Source organism: Artibeus jamaicensis, unplaced genomic scaffold (assembly GCF_021234435.1).
Source record: "Artibeus jamaicensis isolate MK-2021 breed Jamaican fruit bat unplaced genomic scaffold, CSHL_Jam_final contig_723, whole genome shotgun sequence".
NCBI lineage: Eukaryota > Metazoa > Chordata > Mammalia > Chiroptera > Phyllostomidae > Artibeus > Artibeus jamaicensis.
The window spans coordinates 1,529,602-1,553,048 of record NW_026521938.1 but is presented as its reverse complement, the minus strand read 5'-3'; the positions used below and the strand labels follow the sequence as shown (position 1 = coordinate 1,553,048).

The 23,447-nt window shown below is 43.8% G+C and overlaps 1 protein-coding gene across 1 annotated transcript; it reads right to left on the bottom strand.

Moving 5' to 3' along the window:
- Positions 1-892: 892 nt before the first annotated feature.
- LOC119053193 (zinc finger protein 211-like) lies at positions 893-22,880 on the bottom strand. The gene is given in 10 exon segments (XM_053672065.1): positions 893-2,166; positions 2,168-2,781; positions 7,019-7,145; positions 7,765-7,803; positions 8,100-8,231; positions 8,496-8,648; positions 17,465-17,655; positions 17,658-19,061; positions 20,283-20,409; positions 22,623-22,880. Coding segments are annotated over 10 exon segments (3,168 nt in total). The 5' UTR covers positions 22,746-22,880; the 3' UTR covers positions 893-1,908.
- Positions 22,881-23,447: the final 567 nt, after the last annotated feature.

Below are 23,447 nucleotides of genomic sequence, written 5' to 3'. Positions count from 1 at the left end.
TAGCAGCATTATATGCAATAGTCAAAACTAGAAGTAACCCAAGTGCACAAACAGATGAATACACAAACAAATGATCTATCCATAAATAAGATACGACTCAGTAATAAAAAGAGCGGCTCATATAAGCATTATTGAAAAATTTCAAAATAACCAGGAATAAAACCATAAAAAAGAATCTTTGTACAAATCAAACCATATAAAATACAAACTAATTTATTATAAATAAAGGGAAATCAATGGTTGCCTGGAGGCCTGGGGAGGAGAGGGTCAGATTATAAAATGAAACGAAGTAGAGGTGATGGACACTTCATGATTATAATAAAGTTTCATGGGTTTGTATATTATGTCAAAATTTAGCAAATTATACATTTCACATAGGTGCACTATACTGCATGTCAACTATACCTGAAAAAAGAATTATAAATTGGTTCAAAAGACAAATCTAGATTTCCCACTATTTTCAGAAAATCAGGCTTGTTGATCATATATCGACTCTTTTCTGATGTCCTCGGAGGAACAGCCTTGCCTTAGTGGTAGCAAATTGATGAGCATTGAAATCTATTTCCACCTAAGTCAACAGAAATGCTGGCTAGGTCACAGAGCAACATCACTGAACAAAGGGATTTCATTTCAAACTGTTTATTTTTCTGCCTGTGTAGCAATAGCTTTTCAGTTATCATCCCATGAAGTCTGCAGGAATCCACAAAACCAATAGCTTATTTTCTTTGAAAAGGAATTCAGCTACAAAAGGCATGCATGCTTGAAGGTCCTGGGATATTTTTGATGAAATTTTAGCGGGGGCACATCCCATCTACTTTGCTGTAGTCTCCTCCTCTCCAGTGTTACTGTAGCAATTATGCCCCGCCCACCTCCCCCACCCCCTAGAGCCTTGTACCCTTATGATCCTAGCCCAGTGAATTCTGGGTATCAGGACACATGGCTCCTGTGTAGGACCTGGGGTATAGATTCCCCTCAACACTGCTGAACATTATATGATATCTACTGTGAACAAGAGAAACAATTCATGTTGTTCCCAGAAGCACTTGAGGCTGCCACAACTTCCTGACTCCTCCGGGTGTTTCCATAGCCCACCAAAAACATTCTGACACCCCATGTACAAAGGACCACAAAGCCCCAAGATCTTTTCTAGGAGACCTTAGTCAACAATGTATAGAGAGGAATATTCTTCCATCATTCTGTTATCTCTGAGGCATACCAAGCTTTGAACCCCCATGACAAATGTTCTACTCCTTCAGCTGGCAGAGCCAAACTCTTTTCAAACCAGCTCACACAGTAAATACAACCCCAAAGTCAAAAGTGGATTAAACAATAATGCCTTTATTCTTGCAAAATCCAAGGCAATAAGTGGCAGGTAGTTTACAGGTTGGTAACTTGGAAGCTGGGAAAATCCAAGTAAGTGTCATATGAAGTTAACACGTCCTTATAAACATAGTCTTCTTGACAAAGTCACCAGGAAAACTCTGATCTGGTCCAGTGGGCCAAAATTGAGTGAGGTCCATATCCTAACTTATAAAAGAGAGAGGAATAAGAACCCTGGAAGGGTGAAGACTACACAGGATTTTCTCCAGCAAATGGGGAGTACCTAGAGCTCCACTTCCCTGAGATGGTTAGGGTGGTGACTGATGCACACTGTATGGACCTGCCAGGTGGTACAGGTGAAATGAATTCTGCCATAGAAATGGGCAGTGACATATATCTAGCAAGGGCCCTGGGCAGGTCAGAAAGTATAAAACAGTTTCTTAAAGATTCCTACACCCAGAATTTAAATAAAATCTTTCCACTGTGGATTTTCTGATGTATGGGTTGTAATTCAGGTAAATGGCTCTCTCACAAGTTCTCTCCTCCAGTGTAATTATACTAAAAGGAAATTGCATATTCCCTATACATCTAAGGTCTTTCTCTAGTGTGAAGTCTGTGGTGTTGAATGAGGTCAGATTTGCAGCTAAAGGATTTGCCACATTCAATGCACTCATGAGACTTTTTTCCAGTGTGAACTCTCCGGTGTTGAATGAGGCTTGAGCTTTGGCTAAAGAATTTGCCACATTCCCCACACTCATAAGGCCTTTCTCCCGTGTGGACTCTCAGGTGTTTAATAAGGTTAGATTTGCAGTTAAAGGATTTCCCACATTCACTGCAGTCAATAAATAGGCCTTTCTCCACTGTGAACTTTCTGGTGCTGAATGAGGTTACATCTTCGGGTACAGGCTTTTCCACATTTACTGCATTCATAAAGCCCTTCTTGAGTGACGACTCTCTGGATCTGAGCGAGTGTGTCTGTGCAGCTAAAGGCTTTCTTGCATTCTCCCCAGCTGTGAAGACTTTTTCCATTGTGAAAGGCAGCCTCACATTCATTACTGTTCTTTGGCTTCTCCCCAGTGTGAGAGATCTGTTGATGAAAAAACTGTAGGCTGGCTAAAAAGTCCTTCCCAATCTCCCCACAGATAAAGGGCTTCTCTGATGCACAGACTCTGCAGATCTTTGTACACAAAGCTCTGTCCACAGAACTTCTAACGTGTTGCTCCCTGTACTGTTTAAGGTTGGCCATGAAGAACAGTTTCTCACATGTATATGTTTTCTGCCCAAGATGTGTTCCCTGATGCTCAGCCAAGTGCGAAACATCTTTCAGGATTGGGCCACACATCTCAAAGAGATGGATCTTCTGGAGATCTGAACCTGCTTTAAAAGTCCTGCTCTGTGATGCTTCTTCTAAATAAATGCTCTGTTCAGAAGGTACATCACCTTCCATTCCACTCCAACAGCCTGAAAGCACAGAAGTGACGGTGAAGTACATGTTAACTTTATTGGGAGGGGGCAAACCATCACAAATGTACATCTGACACATTAGAAACCAGTCCATGAAGCTGTTTTCAGGAAAAGGGAGTTGGGATCAGATTGATGAAGCAGTTGCCATGTACTACTGGGTCACTAAGGTTACAAAATTGGGCAGGCCTTATCAGGCACAGAACATAAGGCAAGGGTGTGGTCCTGGGATGAAAAGCATGTTCTATAAGTCGTTCTTCTGTCCATGGCTTTGAGCAGGATTCTACCTGCTGGTGACATGTAATGCTGTGCAGGAAATCTATATCCAGGCGCAAGAAAATTTGAATAGAACCAAGTAACTGGTGTCAAGGATTATTAAAAGGTATGTATACACTTTAGGATAGAACAACACTGGAAAGCACTGTGGAAGATATAATGCGAGGATTGAGTGAGATAAGCAGTCCAGAGAATGGGGATTAGCTCCAGGGATGGACTGAGAATAAAAATGATACGTAAGTCAGCACAGAGTCAAGATTGGACAACGGAAGGTAGATATAAGGTGACCACTTATAATGAAATGGCACCAAAATGTAAGTCAAACATGATAGGTTCCAATTATGATGTGAACAAAGCCCTAACGTCACATCCTCCAATTGCTATTCACCTCAATCAGGCCCCTCCCTGAGCTCCTCTTGTTGAGACTGGAGTCATGTCCATACTGTGAAACATAGAGACTCCTCCCTTAGCCCCAGCTGAGCAACTGCATGGAACCTGGATGATTTGATTCCTAAAGGTAAGACAGGACAGGTCAATGGCCAATACGGGCCCAGAACAACTCAAACACAACAGATCACAGGAATGATATTTAAATACTACAAAAAAAATACCTCTGGGCACAAAAAGAGAGAAGATGGCAGAGTAGTAAGCACCAGGAATCCGTCTCCCTACCTAGACAACAACTGAACTGATAGAATCAAGACGACCATAAATATTTTGCAACTCTAGAGCCCACAGAAGGCTTACAACATATTAAATTGATTTAATTCTGATCAATTTCAACTGTTAGGTGGTATCAGCTATCCATCCCCTAACTCACACAATTCCTCACCCCAAGCCCAGAGGCAGGGAGTCATGAACATGTAACTGGAGCAGCTTGCACAAACCAGGATCCCTGTCCTCTGGGATCTGTGCTCTCATTTCTGCATTAAAATATATATATATATATATATATATATATATATATATATATATATATATATATGTATTTATCTTTTTTAGAAAAAGGAAAGAAAAAAGAGAGGGAGAGAAACATTAATGTGTGGTTGCCTCTCGAGCACCCCCTGTTGGGCACCTGGCCTTCAACCCAGCCATGTGCCCTGACTGGGAACTGAACCAGCAACCACCCTTCAGTTTGTAGCCTGGCGCTCAATCCACTGGGCAACACCAGCCAGGGTTCAATTCTGCTTTTGATGGTGGAGGTACAACAGAAAGGTGGGTAGCCATTGTTGCAAACCATACCACCATTGTTGGAAAGCTCTTACCTACCTCACTGGCTGAACTGACTTTGCAGGGAATTTAAAAGGTAGGTATCTATTCCCTCCATCCCCTTTTCTTTTATTTTTTTCTTATTCCTCTGTTGGGAGACAGAATTTAAAGGACTAGGACATTCAAACTCAATCATATGGGGAAATTTAGAAAGCTATCATGCACACCCAGGGGAAAACACAGGTTCAGGAAAAAAAACCAAGAAGACCTTAAAGTTCACACCTCAGACTGATCTCCAGCACAAAGACAACCTACAACCATAAAATAACAAACAAACAAAACCACCCCCCTCCCAGCAAATCCTAGAGGATGGGGATCAGATTTCTTGAGTTGCCACATGGTAAGATACATGTCCAGTTCTCAGCATAAAAATAAAAGATCATATGAAGCAATAGGAAAGTATGGCCCAATTTAAGGGAAAAAAATCAAGTGAAAATTACCTTGAGAAGAACCAGATAATGTACTTCTTAGACAAAGATTTTAAAACAACTGTCTAAAAGATGCTAAAAGAACTAAAAGAAAATGTGGACGAAGTCAAGAAAGTGTTGCAGAGCAAAATGGAAATATCAGTAAAGAGATAGGAAACATAAAAAAGAATCAAGAAAAAATTTTGGAACTGAAATGTATAATAACAAATGAAAAAAATCACTAGAGGGATTCAAAAGCAGGTTTGAGCAAACAGAAAACCAGTCAGTAAACAAAGATACCAAATATGAGGAACAGAAAATAAAAATATTGCACAAAAGTGAACAGAGCATAAGGACCTATAAGATACCATGAAGAAGACCAACATCCTCCATATGCAGGTCTTTTAAAAATTTTTTATTTATTTTTAGAGAGAGGGGAAGGGAGAGAGAGGGAGGGAGAGAAACCTCAATGGTAGTTACCTTGTGCGCACCCCCTGCTGGGGACCTGGCCTGCAACTCAGGCATGTACCCTGACTGGGAATTGAACCAGTGACCCTTTGCTTTGCAGACCAGCACTCAATTCACTGAGCCACACCAATCAGGGCCTAAATAAATAAAATCTTTTAAAAAAAAAAGGGTGGTGGTGGCAAGAGACTTGAATAGATATTTCTCTAAAGAAGATATACAAATGGCCAATAAGCACATAAAAGGTGCTCAACATCACTAATTATTAAGAAAATGTAAATAAAAACTACAATAAAATACAACTTACCCATTAGGATGGCTATTTATTCTTTTTAAAAACACACAAAATAAATACTAGCAAGGAGAGAGAAATTAGGACCTCTGTGTACTGCTGGCGGGAATATAAAATGGTACATGAAAATATGGACATGGCCCTGGCTGGTGTAACTCAGTGGATTGAGCATGGGCCTGCGAACCAAAAGATCGCAGTTTGATTCCCTGTCAGGGAACATGCCTGGGTTGCAGGCCAGTTCCCAGCAGGGGCCAGTTCCCAGCAGGGGATACACCAGAAGCAACCACACATTGATATTTCTCTCCTTCTCTCCTTCCCTTCCCTTCTAAAGATAAATAGAAAATATGGATATGGAAAACAGTATGGTGGTTCCTCAAAGAATTAAAAAACTAGAATTATCCTATGATATAGCAATTCCAGTTCCAGATATTATCCAAAAGAATTGAAGCAGGGACATGAATTTGTATACCTATATTCATATCAACATTTTTCTTAAGAGCCAAGTGATCATCAGTGGATGAATGGATAAACAAAATATGGTACAGACATACAATAGAATACTATTTGGTCTTAAAAATAAAGGAAATTCTCACACATGCTACAACACAAATGAACCTTACAGGGGTGCCCAATCTTTTGGCATCTCTGGGCCACATTGGAAGAAGAGCTGTCTTGGGTTATACATTTAAATACACTGTGACACATAATCACAAAAAACTCTCATAATGTTTTAAGTAAATTTACAATTTTGTGTTGGGCTGCATTCATAGCCATTCTTAGGCACACACAGCCTGAGGGCCACAGGTTGGACACCTCTGGGCAATATTATGCTAAGTAAAAAAAAAAAACCAGACACAGAAGTATAATTAGTGTACGATTCTATGCATATAAGATACTTTAAGGAGTCAAGTTCATAGAGGTAGAAAGTGAATTGTGGTTGCCAATGGATGGGGAAGTACTGTCTAATGTGGAGAATTTCAATTTGCAAGATTATATTCTGTGGATGCATGATTGTGATACTTGCCCAATGATGAAAAGGTACTAAATGCCACTTAGAAATAGCATTTTTTGTTATATATTTTTTATTTAAAATTTTAAAAAAAGAATCTTGGAGGAAAATCTCACAAGAACAGTCTTTGAAACAAGTCACCATATTAGTGACTAAAATTCCTGGCAGTCAAGCTTGAATACAATGTCAGGTATAGGAAAGAGCAACTAGGGTGCCATGGATCTAGACAGTCACTCAGCAAGGGAGAGAGCAAGACAGGTGGGATCCATTAGGCTAACATCAAGATTACTGATCCCTGAATCCTTCCCTGTAAGGCTTTGGGGAAGTGGGTGTTGGGGTGGTAAACGAAGAGAAGCAGGCTTGCCTTCAGCCTAGGCACAGTAAGCACTGCACATACCCATGAAAATGGGGAAGGAAGCAGTGTATATGGTTTAGATGTGAAAAAGGCAAAGTTGCCCGTGGGGAAGAAAGAAAGACAGAAACTCAATCAGGGCACAGGGGTGGATGTGAGAGTCTTACCCAGAGAGGATGTAAGTGCGAAGTTCTCAAGCATCACATGCTGGTACAAGCATCTCTGAGTCTCATCAAGGAGTTTCCATTCCTCCCAGGAGAAATAAAGGGCCACGTCCTCAAAGGTCACACATCCCTGCCAGGACAAATAAAACCATGAATGATCTTACTCTTGAAGATGCACAATACATCTCCCCACACATCTACCTCATTTCCATCCTTCTCCCAAGATCCCCAAATCAGGGGAGATACTAGATCCTGGGGCCATTGGTGTCTTCTCTCTCTTCAACTTCCCTTTAATCATTATGTTCACTGTGTTCCACTCTTTAACGGATGGAGCCCTTTAAGACCCAGGTAAGATCACCTTCCTCCTCTTATCCAGGCCTCCTACTGGCTCCAGAATAAATGCCCAACTTCTAGGGCAGTCATTCCAAGCCCGACTCTTGCCCCCTTCTTCTTTCATTCCCACGAGAAAGGAGACCTGAAATTTCCTGAACCACCTCACCTCCAAGCAGTTGCACATACTATTACCTGTTTTTGTGATAAACTTCCATATTTCTTTCCATTGATGGCTCAAAATGAAAACCCCTCCACATAACCGCTGACCTAGACTCAAGACCCTGAGCTCCAGTGGGAATTCTCCAGGGTCTTCAAACCAAGGGCTGGAGGAATGGCAGATGAAGAGACTCATGACACCACAAATCCAGAGAAAATGTGTATTGGCACCAACGAGGGTCTGAGACACCTCCACTTACCTGTGTAGGCTCCAAAAGCACCTCTGCAGCCATGGAAACCTGCGGGAAGAGTTAGATCTTAAAGAGACGTCACCATGGCAAGGTTTCAGGGATATGGGCCTTCCCTATACCAGAGCAGGTAGCCTGGGGAAACTGTCTAACCTCTGTAATGCCTCTCACTAACTGTGTGTCCTTGGAAAAAGACTAAACCTCCCTCTGTCTCAGTGTCTTCATAACCCCTAGTCTATTCTCTTTTTTTCTTGATTTTTAAAATCATCACCCGAAGATACTTATTGATTTTTTTTTTTTTAAGAGAGAGAGAGGGAGAGAAACCTTGAAGTATTAGAAATACCCACCGGGTGCCTCCCAGACCCACTGGACCAGGGATCAAACCCATAGCCCAGGCATGTGCCCTGATTGGGGATCCAACCAATGATCTTTTGGTGCACGGCACGACGCTCAAACCAATTGAGCCACCTGGTCAGGACCTACAGTCTGTTTTTATACTGAGCAGACTTTGGGGGGTGGGGGGAATTTTTCAAACTCTTTAGATGTCTCTCTTCCTCAAAGTTCTCCGTGGCAACTAGAGCCTTAGGAAGGCAGATAGAACTAACTCCCCAGGCTGCCGTTGCAGGTGCGACTCTACCCAAACTTAGTTTCCTGCAGAAGCAAGAAGGGCATCAGGGTCCCGAATCTCCCCGCTTCCAGCCTCCCCTGTGCGTCTCGGCCCCACATCCGTCGCCCTCTCCCACCTCGTCACAACGGGTATCACCCACAAGCGCCTCACGGTCCGAACGCCGGGGACTGGGCTGCAGGGCTCGGTGGGGACGAGGGGGCGGGTCCGGAACAAGTGCACTCACCTCAGCGAGGCCGCCGCCGCCGGCGGACTCGCGGGGCCAAGTGGACTATTGACAGCCGAGCTCCGCGGGGGGGCCCCTGAACAGACGTCTCGAGGTCGGCCTCGCAGGCAGCGATGTCCCCTACCCTCAACCAGCGGCTGTGCAAGTGGACGCAAAACCTCCTCTCGGGCTTTGTCTGTCCGTCACCTCCAACGGGACCGATAGGAGCCGGAACCGGAGCTTCTGAGTTTGCGAACCAGCCCGAGAGCCGCTAAAATGACCGCCTGGAGCAGTCCGGAAGCCCCGCCCCAATGAGATAGCCCCCAAGAAAATACCCCTTTCCTCGACAGTCATTCGCTTGACCGCGCGGCTGCTCAGCGCACGGCTCTCTGGGTAATGTAGTTCCCACAGCCTCACCCCGCTGGAATCCCCCCGCCAGACTCCCAGAAAAATGGTTACGGAGTATGGCGTGGCCGCTGGGAAATGACCTCACCACCGTTGTAGGACCAGTGGGAGGCTTTGCTCCCGCTGGAATAAAAGGGCAGCTTTGGGGGCTATCGACCCCTGAAGTGTTTAGACTTTAAGACTCCACTGAGGCCCACCCAAGTCGACACCCACTGGTAGCTGGAAGCAAATAAACAGGATCTTATTCCTCCTCATACGCAGTATGCGTGAAGCTTTAACGTCATTTTTGTGAGCTTCAGTAAGTTCCGTCTGAGACAAAAGAAGACACCATACAAGGAACAAGATGGAGAAGACAGTAATGGGCAGCGATGAACAAGGGGGGATCTGGACCTTTGGTACTCACAGAACACATCTCTCCAATCTCAGTGATTGGGCCCAACACAGTAAGAAATGCTGTTATCCACAAACATAAAATAGTTTTACCTACAAAACATAAAACTATTTTATGTACGCATATTCTTTTTCCTGATACACAATGAAAGAGTTTAATATTTTAAGATGTAAAATGTAAAGTTAATTTGTTTATGAAGCAGTGCTACTCTATGGACATTTTATAAAAGACTGAAAAGTATGAGAATTCTAACTGCTAGAGAAAAACGGTGTTGGCAGCTTGATGTCCTTTTATAATTCTGTCAGCACATTCAGGTACCACTGTGTGTGTGTGCCTGTGTGTTCCTATGTATTTCTATACAAAATGTTTTTGTATAGTATTTAGTTTGCTGCTAAGTGAAAACGAGGTACATCAAGAGGGGAGGTGTAAGCACATTAAATTTTATTCAGACAATAAAACAATTTAGGAATTGAACAACTTCTGTATGTACTTATGATGGAAACTTATTGGTGATATATACATTAAAAATAAGTTAGAGCAGTATAACAATCACATTTCTCTTCTAAAAGATATTTATTTATTTGTTTGTTTGTTTGTTTATTATTTTTAGAAAGAAGGGAAGGGAGGGAGAAAAAGAGGGAAAGAAACACTGATATGTGTCCCCAACTGGGGACCTGGCCAGCAACCCAAGTGAGTGTACTGATTGGGAATTGAACCACAGACCTTCTGGATCCCAGGCTGGTGCTCACTCCATTGAGCCACACCAGCCAGAGCACAATCACATTTTTTGAAGGTATGATTACATATAAATGCAAGTATTTGAAAAGGTTCTATTCAAATCACGATCCCGACATATTTGGGTGTTACATATGGAACTAATTAAACTAAATGAATTTATTTTTAAACTAAAATATAGACATTCCATTATGGCCCTGGTTAGATTGACTGCTCAGTAGTGGCTCAGTAGATTGACTGCTGGGCTTGCAAACCAAAGGGTCGCTGGTTTGTTTGATTCCCAGTCAAGTTGGGGATATAGGCCTGGGTTGCCCGGTTGCCCTACCCAGTAGGGGGCGCTCAAGAGGCAACCACACATTGATGTTTCTCTCCCTCTTTTTCTCCCTCCCTTCCCCTCTCTAAAAAGAAATAAAATCTTTTTAAAAATTAAGAGAGAAAAAGAATGTATCGATGATCTTATGAATTATTGAGTAGTTGCACTACTTTACATTTCAGTTTTTCTGTTTAGATGCAAACTGTGGGTCATAATCATTAAAAAACATGTTGGATATCAATTAACCTTGAAGAAAAAGCACTCTAAATTTTTAATGCCTGCCACTAATCTAAATAATTTACAAGTTTTCTCTTTGTTTGTTTTTAAAATATTTTATGTGCCCTCACTGGGAATTGAGCCCACAAGCTTTCAGTTTGTGGGATGATGCCCAACCAACCCACATCCTTCAGGGCTGATGACTTTGGTTTTAATTTGCACTTTCCTGGTTGCCAGTGGGTGGATTTTTTTTCCTTTTTAAGATTGTCCTTTGGGCCCTGGCAGGATAGCTCAGGTGGGTTAAAGCATTATCCAGATATGCCAAGGTTGCAGGTTCAGCCCCTAGTCAGGGTACATACAGGAATCAACCAGTGAATGCATAAATAAGCGAGACAACAAATTGCTGTTTCTCCCTCCCTCTCAAATCCATTTTTAAAAGTAATTTTCCTTAAATAAAAATAAATAAATAGCCCTGGCTGGTGTAGCTCAGTGGATTGAGCGTGGGCCTGTGAACCAAAAGATCGCCGTTCAATTCCCAGTCAGGGCACATGCCTGGGTTGCAGGCCAGTTCCCAGCAGGGGCCAGTTCCCAGCAGGGGATGCACCAGAAGCAACCATACATTGATATTTCTCTCCTTGTCTTCTTCCCTTCCCTTCTAAAGATAAATAAATTAAATTTTAAAAAATTAAATAAATAAGTAAAAATAATTTCCATTTGGAATGCTTCTAAAGTGACTACATGCTTTCTGCACTCATTTTCATTTGAATTTTTTCTCTTCAACTTGCAGGATTTATTAGATTTATTTACTTACTAGCAATTATAGAGGATTCAAACATTTTCTCAAGCATGTGGCTTGTTATTTTAATTTTTATGTTTTAATACTAGAAGCACTTTGGTAAAAATTAAAATTTATATACCACATGGCCCCAGAAAATTTTATTTAAAAACTGCCATTCCCCGTTATTTCGTAAACACCACCACAGTTGTAAATCATGAATCTATAGTGTGTTCTACTACTTTTTAAGCTAAACTCCATGCCATTAAGACACTTTACTTGGCCCTGGCTGGTGTGGCTCAGTGGATTGAGCACTGGCCTGTGCACCAAAGAGTTGCTGGTTTAATTCCCAGTCTAGGCCACATGCCTAGGTTGTGGGTCATGTCCACAAGTATTCCATACATACTGGGTTGCGTGAGAGGCAACCACACACTTATGTTTCTCTCCCTTTCTTTCTCCTTCCCTTCCCCTCTCTAAAAAGAAATAAGTGAAATCTTTTTTAAAAATCTAAATTTTTAAAAAAGACACCTTACTTAATGTAGATTTATAATATGCTTTATAGCTTTTCAAGAAATTATTTCCAACTTTACATATTAAAGCAATTATTGTCAGTTTTTGCCTTATGGTACTTAGAAGCTACTTCAGACTTATAAAACAATGTGGAATTTTTATATTTCTAGTATTATAAGCCCCCAAATAATAGTTATTTTGTTTGGCAACACCACTAAGTAATGTAAGTTAAGACTGTCAACAATAGATATCTATGAATATTTTTAAAATTTTAGCCCAAAATGAAACCTACCAACATGTTACCTTTCCATTTTTATTCCAAAAACCTATTGACTTAATCTTATTTGAATATTCTCTCCAAAATTTTCATCAAGGTATTCTTTATATAGGCAAAATACATAGTAAAAAAGAAAGTGAAGGACTGTGCCAACTCTCTGTATTTTTTATTGATTTTAGAGAGGAAGAGAAATATTGATTTGTTCCACTTATTTATGCATTCAGTGGTTGATCCTTGTAAGTGCCCTCACTTACAAGGCATTGAACCCACAACCTTGGCTTATCACGATACTGCTCTAACCAACTGAGCTACACATTTTAAATGTAAGGTAATGCTGCATCCACTTTTATGTTGAAGGATGCGAAATAGATCCTGTTCTTTCTCTTTACATATGGGTAGGCTTTGCCCCTCTAGATTTGGTGTATTTTTCACTGACCCACAGAAGCCAGGGTGAGTTTTAGTGTATTTTTTCTTACTACTTATCCAGTACACAGGAGGCCAGGATAGGGCGCCCCTCCCAGTGGCTGTCTCCATAACAGCAACTGTATTTCCCAAAAGAATGTGTGCCTTAAGTGCCCAACAGTGCTAGACTTAGGAAAGCCTGGAAGAGGATTGTTTCTGTGAGTGAACCATTTGGAAGTGAGACTTCTGGTGTCTTCCTTGGGACGGTTTCATTTCAGCTGCTTTGGATCCTGTTCACCTGGTCAGTGGGTTGAACTGAGATACAGCAGCAGCAGAGCAAGAGGTCTTGTCACCTGGGTCACCTGCTGCCCAGCTTGAGCTCCCTGAAACTGCTCCACCTTCAGGGCCATGGCTGTGCTAATGCACCAGACTGCATTCCACCCAAATCTCGAAGACCCCCTTGCTCAGGTCACTGCAGTTCAGACCCATCTCCAGACCAGTAAGGTGTTTCTGGGTGGGGTCCCCATTTCTGAAACACAGTATGAAGTGTGGACAAGTGTTGCAGGTGGAGTGAACAGCAAGCACAAAGTCTTGGAGGTATGCAATGAGCCCAGAGCAGTCAGGAAACTTGGGGTCCCACTCGTGTGTGCAGGGAGGCAGTGTGCCTGCCATGGCAGCTCAAGCAGCCACTGTGGGGTTCCTGTGAGCTATGGAAGTTGGAACAGAGAGAATCTGAGTTAAGATTTTCTTTTTTTTTTTAAATTGTGATTTTAAAAGTATTCCAAATGTTGCTCAGGGAGAAGTATGGTAGACTTCCCCTCTATCATGATGGTAGAGGGGAAGAAATAAACTAGTAAGGAGGCCACTTAAAAGTTTTAGTGTTGGTGGAGCAGATTGGCCTGTAGTGTGTGGGGGTCTGTTTTCTTAAAGATTTTACTGATTTCTGGAGAGAAGGGAAGGAAGGGAGAAAGAAGGAGAGAAACCTCTATGTGTGGTTGCCTCTTGCATGTCCCCAACTGGGGACCACTCAATCCCCGGAGCCACACCAGCCATGGCAGTGTGTAGGTTTCTTGACTTCATGCAGGGAAGACTTCATGAGTCCAGGTGACTTTTGAGAGTACATTTATTAAAGCTGGGGACAGTGAAAGAAAGAATGACTTACACAAGCAACAGGAGAAGGAAAGCGAGCCTAGGTGCGGCTGCTTTGGCTCACTGAGAAGTCAGAGAAAAGGGTCCATGGAGGCAGGTTCAGGGGGTTAGCCTGGGCCAGCCACTGCTGTCCATTGCTCCCTTGTTCCAAGTCTCATGGAGTCCCTTAGCGTTTAGGTGAAGAAGAGGTGGGAGGGAAAGGCATGGGTGTGCCACCTGGAGGGATAATGCACAATGGGTCCCTCATTTTGAGGGTTTTTAAAGGCTGGGAGTTTAGGGAGGGTAATGTGGATTTCAATAGGGTATTCACCAGCTTTGTGCTGATAGGCCCAAATGAGATTTATCCCCTTAACTTCCTCTGTCCTTAGAGGTGGTTGGCAAATGGCACTAATTGCATTTCTGCTATCTCTCTCCCTGAGTAGGGTAATTTAAGCTATTTAACCTCTGGTTGGGGAGAAGTATAAACCATTGACTCCTAAGTGTCCTTGACTAGACAAGATAGGATTGTGCAATTTACCAAGAAGGCTGTAAACTCCTTGGGAGTTTAACTGTCTCAGTTTCCCTATACCTTTTGTCCTGGCTTACTAGTCCATTTGAGGTGGGCCAGAGAGGTGGGAGTAGAGTGCGGATAAGTGCAGATTCTTGATAGACCTTAAAGACAGAACTGATAGGTTTTCCTGCTATTCAGATGTGGCTGTGAATGATGGTAAGAAGGAAATAACCACCCCAGATTTTTTTTGCATGAACATCTAGAAGAATGGAGATGGGTAATTTGGCAGTAGGAATAAGGATTCGGGGGTAGTATCAGGAGTTGGACCTTGGACCTGGTGAATCTGAGATGTCCCAAAGGTGGAGGTGGCATATGGACAACTGGATTCACAGGTTGGGAATTCTGGGGAGGGTCCCTGATGCTTGGACCAAGTCTCGTGCTCACAGTGGGAGAGCAGAGAATAATAGACTTTCCTCTCAGATGAATCCTGAAATGAGAGAGGAGAGGGATGGGGTTGAGGGCAGAGCGGAGTCTAGGTGAAGCTGACTCAAAGGGGAGGGGGCGTCTACAAGGGGAGTCCACCAGAAGGGAAAGCAGCGGGCCATAAGGAGCTCTGCCTTGAAATAATGGAAGAAATTTAAAACTGTATGAACTCAAGTTATACGGCATTTAGTGACTGAAGTTACACATTTGTGAAGGTGCTAACCCATTTATGTGTCCATTAGAATTTGCCACTATCTAAAGTTGGTTTGTTGATTTCTTTCATACCATTTAATATAATCACCATTCCCCCATATTTTTTGCACATTAGCTATGCTCAGCATCATGAAATACCAGGGACATGCAAAATCAGAGATACCTCTACACATTTACTAAAAGGATCAACATTTTAAAAGATAAGGCCTATGCACTATTAGCAAGGCCATGAGAGAACTGGAACCCATATACACTGCTGGTAAAAATACAAAAGGAACAATCATTTTAGATGACAGTTTGGTGTTTAAAGTGAATACACTCCGACTTGGGTATTGCACGTCATGGTATTAACATGAGAAAGGAAACATATCGATATGAACTTTGTCCAATTTTTGCAATGCCCAAAATTAGAAACAACTATAATACCCATGAGCAGATGAATGGTGGTACATCAATATACCATGCTTGTGAACAATATAAAAAGAATAAACTACTCAAATAAGCAACACTGATGATTCTCAAAATAAATATGTCACATGAGGGCACCAAGGAGAGGACTAAACACTTTATGATTTCAATCATAAAATTTTAGAAAATGCAAACCAGTCTATTATTACAAATACAAATCTGTGGCTGGAAGACAAACCTGGAAGACAGTGATTATTAAAGGACACAAGGTAAATATAGGGGTGATGAAAAAATTTATTATTATGTTTGATGGTTAAGGGGTTTACATGAATGTCAAAACTTATCTAATTATACAGTTTCAATATGGATAAGTTATTGCATGTTGTTTATACCTTATTAAAACTTGAAAAATAGGTTCAAATTAAAGGCTGGATTTTCTTACCCTTTAGAAAATCAGGTTTGGCAACTGAACTGACTCCACATCCTCTCTCCTCATGAGGCGGACAGTTGCCTGAGTGGCAGCAAAAATAGGTGAACACTGAAGGGTGTTTCCACTTTACTCACAGGAATGCCGACCAGGTCACAAATACTGAACTGAGATCTCCTTTCCTGTGTTTCTGCACAGTGGTGACCTTACGTGAACAGCCCAGAGGGGCCACAGAAACCCACCAAACCTTTACATTTTCTCTGATAGGACCCTTAGCTACACAAGATACATAGTTCCTGGAGGGCCTGAGAACATCTGTACCTGCTCATCCTTCTCAGCTATAGGTACTAAACATTGTGGACCTTTCAGAGGAGGTCCACAAATGAATAAAGGCAGAACCTGCTAACCAGTTTATGGCAGTTTCCTGCACTCTATTAATCCAGTGTTCCTGTAACAACAATCATTCTCCTGGACCCCATAATCTTAAAACCAGTGACATTATCCCACAGAATTCAGGACATCACGGCCCACGGCTCCACTGCAGGACCTGCGGGACAGATGTCCTCTCGCCCCTGTGAACAAGAAAACAAGTTCACACTGCTCTTAGAAGCACCGAGGGTTGTCACAAGGACCCCCTCCTCAGGCTGAACTCTGAACCGACAAAAGTCATGGCATCCAAGCTGCAAAATAGGAGCCCAAAGCTCTGCAGTCTTTCCTTAAAGGCTCTGAGCAGCAATGCAAACTAGGCCAAACCTGAAGAGGTATATTCTACCATCATATTATATATACACTCTGAGACACACAGTTTGGGATCCCAACCAAAGCTGTTCACCCCTGCATTCTAACAAACCCAGTTAATTTCAAAGCACCCTGAACAGTGACTAGAACCCCCAAGATTAAAGACCTTTACTGTCATACAAAAAAGAGCAATGATAGGCACAGTTCCTGGGTTGGTGACTTGGAGGCTGGAAAATGCCATTACAGAAGTCACGTGAAACCAACAATATCCCTGAAAAATGTAGTCCCAACAGTGCCCTAGGCCAAAACTGGGGAAGATCCATGCACTAACTCATCAGAGAAGGAAAAACTGGGAAAAGAGTTAAGTGCTCGGGTTATTGGCGAATCATCCTGCAAATGAGAGCACACTGGGGCTTACTCCCTGAACATTTTGGGATGGATAAATGTTGCACACTGTGGGCTCCAGTCAGGAGGTAGAGATGAAATGGCTTCTGTTACAAACTGCCAGTGACATAACTCTGGCCATGGCCCTGGGCAGGTAAAAAAAGGGCAATGCTATTCCCACATACCTGAAATTTATATTGATGTTTACGTGTATGAGGCTCAATACAGGCAAATGGCACCTTCATAAGGGACCTCCTCCAGTGATGGCTCACTGAAGGAAGATATAGTATATACCTGTGCAGTTAAGGCAGCTCTTCCATTTTAAATCTGCAGTATCCAATACGGCAAGTCCTTTGACTGAATGCCTTCTCATATTCACTGCACTTACAAGACCTTTCTCCACTGTCATTCTCTAGATCACAGGTAGCAAACATAAGGCCCACAGGCCAAATCCGGCTCTCTACCCTGTTTTATCCAGCCCGGCACCTTGTTTCTACCAGTGGCAACGCCAAGCTCTCACTTAACTGCTACAGGGTAATTACATTTACACAGTCCTAAAATTACATTTGGCTCTTTGAAGGCAACCTTGAGGTTGATGTGGCTCCAGGTGAGAATGAGTTTGACACCCCTGCTCTAGATGTAATGAGGCTGGATTTTGATAAATGATTTCTCACAATGCCATGCTCAAGACTTTCATCCAATGTGATCTGGCGTTTTAGGAGTCTGGGGTTAAAGGTAAATAACTTCCCACATTCCAATACTCCTAAAGCCTTTATCCAATGTGAACTCTCTGGTGTTTAATGAGGCTGGAGCTATGGCTAAAAGATTTCCCACATTTACTACACTCATAAGGCCTTTCTCCAGTGTGAATTCTCCTGTGTTTGATGAGACTAGAGTTTTGAGTAAAGGATTTCCCACATTCACTGCACTCATAAGGCCTTGATCCAGTGTGAACTCTCTGGTGTTTTAAGAGACTGGAGCTGTAAGTAAAGAACTTCCCACATTCACTGCACTCATAAGGCCTTTCTCCAGTGTGGACTCTCCGATGCTGAAGAAGCGCAGAGCTTTGGCTAAAAGATTTCCCACATTCGCTGCATTTGTAAGGCCTTTCTCCACTATGAACTCTGCGGTGTTCAATGAGGCTGGAGTTTTGAGTAAAAGATTTTCCACATTCACTGCATGCATAGGGCCTTGATCCAGAGTGAACTCTCTGGTGTTTTATGAGACTGGAGTGGTAGGTAAAAAACTTCCCACATTCACTGCACTCATAAGGCCTTTCTCCAGTGTGAACACTCCGGTGTTGAAGAAGTGCAGAGCTTTCACTAAAGGATTTCCCACATTCACTACACTCATAAGGCCTTTCTCCAGTATGAATTCTTCGGTGTTTAATGAGGTTGGACTTGTTGCTAAATAATTTTCCACATAAGTCACACTTATGAGGCCTTGCTCCAGTGTGAACTCTCCGGTGTTGAATGAGGCTAGAGCTTTGCCTAAAGGACTTCCCACATTCCCCACACTCATAAGGCTTTTCCCCAGTGTGAACTCTCCAATGGTCATTGAGGCTATAGCTTTTGCTGTAAGACTTTCCACATTCACTGCACATGTAGCATCTTTCTCTAGTGAAAACTCTCCGGTGTTCAACAAGTGTGCGTTTGCAATTGAAGTCTTTTGTGTATTCTCCAGAGTTACATATAGTTTTTTCCCTGTGAGAGGCTGCCCCACACTCAGTTCTCCTCTTTGACTTCTCCTTGGTGCATGTGGCCTGATGCTGGAGAAATCCTGAGCTGGCTAGGAAGTCCTTCACAGCCTCTCCATAGGAGAAGGGTTTCCCTGACATACAGAATTTGCAGTCCTTTACAACTAAGGCTCTGCCCATGTCGCTCCTGAAGTACTTCTCTCCCGTGTGCTGCTTCTGATGCTGAAGTTCCACATTGACATACAACTGCTTCTCACATGCCTCTATCTTACACAGTTTCTGCCCATGACATGTTCCCAGGTGCTTGGTCAAGTGCAAAATCTCTCTCAAGTTCATACCACATATCTCACAAGGATGGGCCTTCTGGGGAGACACACCTGCCTTGGGAGTCCAGACCTGTGACACTCCTTGTAAAGAATCACGGTGCTCAGAAGGTACCTTCTCATTCTGGGCTCCATGCCAACAACCTGAAAGCAAGAAGTGCTGGTGAAGTGCCTGCTGGCTTTGGTGAGAGGAAGCAGTGCATGTACGTGTCTGACAAACTCAGGAGCAGGTCTGTGGCATATGTGAAGGACCAGGATGTTGGTTCAGGCTAAGGATGGGGCTGGTTAGCAATATTGGGCTATACAGAGCACAGGATGGGGGAGGCTTCACAAGGTGAAGGACATAACCATGCAGTGTGACACAGAGGAGAAGCAGGGTCTACGGTTCATTTCTCTACTACCAACTTTCCAAAGGAACTTCTCTACTGGTGACACATGAATGGTGTAGAAGGGTATATTAAGAACCAAGGAGCTACAACTATAGCAGGGAAGCTGGTGTTCAAGGACTGTTTAGGAATATACAAACTTTTCAAGATACAATACACGGGAGCCAATGAGGAACACACTGTAGACGGAATGGTGAGAAAAATGGTTTAGATACCATATATGACCACATGTACTGGCACCAAAATACTACTCTGCAAATAGGTGTCTGGTATGATTTGAACACAGCAATGATATCACGCCTTCCCCCCTGCATAACACTCTCCAGGGCCAGGCTCCTTCTGAGCCCATCTTGCTCTGTATAGATGGACCCATACTAATCCTGAGAACCACTGCTTTCCAACCCAACCCAACTCCATCAATGAGCAAATTTATGGCAACTTACACAACTACTAAGGGAAGGACATAGCACAGATGAGGAGCCAGCACTAGTCCAAAACAACTCAGCACAAGATTGGCAACAGAAAGCTAAATACTACAGAAAACTTCAAAAGAGGGTTTTGCAAGAATAGCCTGTGGGCCACATGAGGAGTCACCATGTTAGTGACGGCAATTCCTGGCAGAGGCACACCTGAGAAAGTGTCTGCTAGAGGAAGGAAGCAGAATCTGGGCACACAGGAGCCTTGGATTTGGATAAAGTCACTCTGTCAAGAGGGCAAGTAAAGTGATATCCATTAGGTTCACTGGAAGACTCCTGATCCTGATTCCTTCCCTCCAAGTCTGCAGAACAAGTGTTGGGGCTGCTCATGGACGGAGAGTGTGGTACACATACCTCAGCCCAATAACCACAGCACCTTCCCTGGGAACTAGGGAAGCAGAGCCCATGGTCCTGCTGTGTAGATAGGCCTGCCTGTTCCTGGGGGAAAAGGGAAGGATAGAGACTACTAGCTCACAGCACAGGGGTGAGTTTAAAAACCTTACCCAAGGAGGTTATAAGTGCCAAGTTCTCCAGCATCACATCGTGGTACAGATGTCTCTGAGCCTCATTAAGGAGATCCCATTCCTCCAAGGAGAAGTACACGGCCACATCCTCAAAGGTCACCCTGCCCTGGCATGATGGGGACAGATGAAACCACAAAAAGTTCCTCTACTGAGAACCCACAATCCCTTCCCCCAAACATCAACCCTGTGCCCATCCTCCTCCCAATCTCCCCAACTCAGGACAAGCCAAGACCTGGTACCATTGGTGCTGCTGTCTCCTCACAGACTCACTGATGACAAGGTCCAGCCATCAGCAAGAGGAAGGAGGTGGATAAGCAGACATTCAAGTTTTGGACCTGCATAGAGGGGTCCACCCACTCATGCCAGGCTATTCCACTGGTGTGGCTAAGTTCACATAAGTCTTGATCCCAGGCCCCTGGAGTCATCAGGCATACTCCCTCTCCAAGAACATGTAATTCTTGAGACTGGATCCCACAGCCCCGTATCTATGATCACCGCCACTTCACTGGTCCACACCAAAGGCATCTTCCTGGCCTCCCTACATTACTTGTGTTTTAATCACCTCCTCTTCACCCCACTGGTGAGGGTGAGATTCCCATCTTAGAGTTACAGTGATGGCCAAACACCCAACACCTGACTGTACAAAGTTAATAGCACAGCCTGGGAGCGGAGGACACCACACAGCACACAGGGCCACCTGGGGGATGCATTTGGAAAAAGAGTGAATAGCAGTAGCTCAGGGCCCACTGAAGTCCCCATAAATCCTCGTGGAATTCACAGAGTGGTGGGTGAATAAACTCTAGCTCAGGCCTGAGGGTCATCTCCCCTTCATTGCTCCTAAGCTGCTGTATCCACTTCATGTCTATTCCTTCCACTGGAAACCTAGGCCACCTGCCAGACTGTCCCGTTCCTGACACATTCTCCTTCTGAGGCCACTTACCTCCCTCAAATGTATTTCAATACTATCACCCAGGTATCCAAGCAAGAAAGCCAGACTTGAGCCACTAATCTTCCCATTTCCTGGCACAGTTTTTAGCACCATAACCATAAAAAACACTTGTCCTAAAAGTGACCGAAACCATTCACCTTAGCCCACACAGCAGCCATTACATTTTTGATGTCTCCATCTTCAAACCTTCCCCAGATTTCCAGACCTGCGTGTTTAGCTGCTCACTTAATGCCTCCACATAGTACTCCCCCCCAAAATCTCAGAACATCCTGATACCTCCCATGACTATTACTTCTACCAGCTTCCTCATTTTTAAGTGGAGCTTCTGTTCTAAGAGCTGCTGAGAAAAACCCTAGTTTTATCTGAGTCCCATTTCACACCCTCACAGTCCATGTTAGAAAACAAAGTTGGCGCCAGGCACAGGTTGATTCCCAGTTTAGCACACATACCTATGTTAAAATTTCGATCCCTAGACACGGCTCATACGGGAGTTAACCTTTCAATGTTTCTCCCTCTAAAATCAATAAGCATGTCCTCAGGTGAGGACATGTAAAAGAGTTGTCTGTAAAAAGGCAACTCTTTTTTTAAAAGTACACATCACAGTGCAATCACATCTCCTAAGCCAAGACTCTGCTCCATTAACCCTCAGCTGAATTATGGCAACAGCCCTGACCCCACTCCCCTTCTTCCTTTTTCCTCCTTCAACCCCAGTCTATAATGATACAAGAACCAGAAAGAACCAAGTAAGACTTCGGTAATATCTCCTCTCCCTTCAGATGCAAACCCTGCATTACCGCCAGAACAGACTCCCAATCTCTCAGGTGGCCATTCCAGTCCTGACTCCTGTCCTCTTGACCTTTGTTACAAAAAAAGAGACCACCCTTGGAGTGGCCTTAGAACCCCGTGTTTAGGGTTCCTCCAGATTCTCCAAACCCCAAACCGAGGAAATGTCACTTTACTGCCGGAAACACATTACAGAGAGTATGTGGTTGGTGGTCAGGGCCAGTACGGGTGGGGACATGCTTCCACTTCCCTGTGGTTCCATGACCGCGTCTGCAGCCACGGGACAGGTGGATAGAGGTAGTAGGCCTTAGCAAAGTGAGTTCGTGGCGGGTTTCATGGGCTCAGGCAAGCCGGTACTGCTCCCATCCTAAAGACTGGGACTCGAGCCCGCTATTTAACCTCGGTGCCTCAGTGCTCAGTTCATCTTTTACCAGGTACTCCTCAGCCCATCACCCTCTCTCCCCATCGCGTGACAGTGTCACCGTCGATTGCCTCTCAGCCCCGGCTGCAGGACGTGACAGGAGTTCCGTGAGGGGACTGCAGGGCTCAGTGGAGTTGGGGGGAGGGCCTGGGGGACAAGCACTCACCTCAGCCAGGCGCCTCCTTGAGGGCGCCGCCATCAAACCCTGTGGGCGGGGCCGGGCGGGAGTGGCGGAGGCGGTCCGGGGCACTGGCACGGGGGTTCTTGTTTTGGCCTTACCACGAGACATATAGGCAGCGACACCAAGTCGCACAGCCGCAATTATGCAGCAGGACCACGACTGTCAAGCTTTCTGGACCCGGCACCTCAACCCTAACTCCTCGCCCTGGAGTCTTAGAGTGAACAAAACCCAGAGCACCTAACATGGCCGCCAAGACAGAACCAGACGTCCCGCCCCCAGAAGAAAAATGAGCCAGGAAAGCGCCTCTTTTCTGAGTTCTCACTGGATAGCGATGCTGCCACTCGGCCCTGAGCATTCTGGGTAATGTAGTCCCCAGTCACAAAATTCATGGGATGACAGGCATATTGCCTAAAATGTTATGTGCTCGCCTGGGAGGAACATTGGGAAACGGCACATCTAAGTAGGCTTCACCTCCCCTTTAAAGGGATCTTCATCATATTTCTGCGACATGCTCTCTGCAAATGATCACCCAAATTATGGAGACATATTGAGACTCTGAAGCTCAGCATACTCCTGGAGGCTAAAGATCTTTTTTTTTTAAATTATATTTTATTGATCATGCTATTATCATTGTCCTTGTTGTTCCCCCTCTGTCCCCCTTCACCAGGCAGCCCCCACTCCCTCAGGCCATCCCAACACCTTTTTCATGTGCATGGGTCATGCATATAAGTTCTTCAGCTTCTTCATAACCTATACTGCACTTTACATCCCCATGACTATTCTATAACTACTAATTTGTGCTTCTTAATC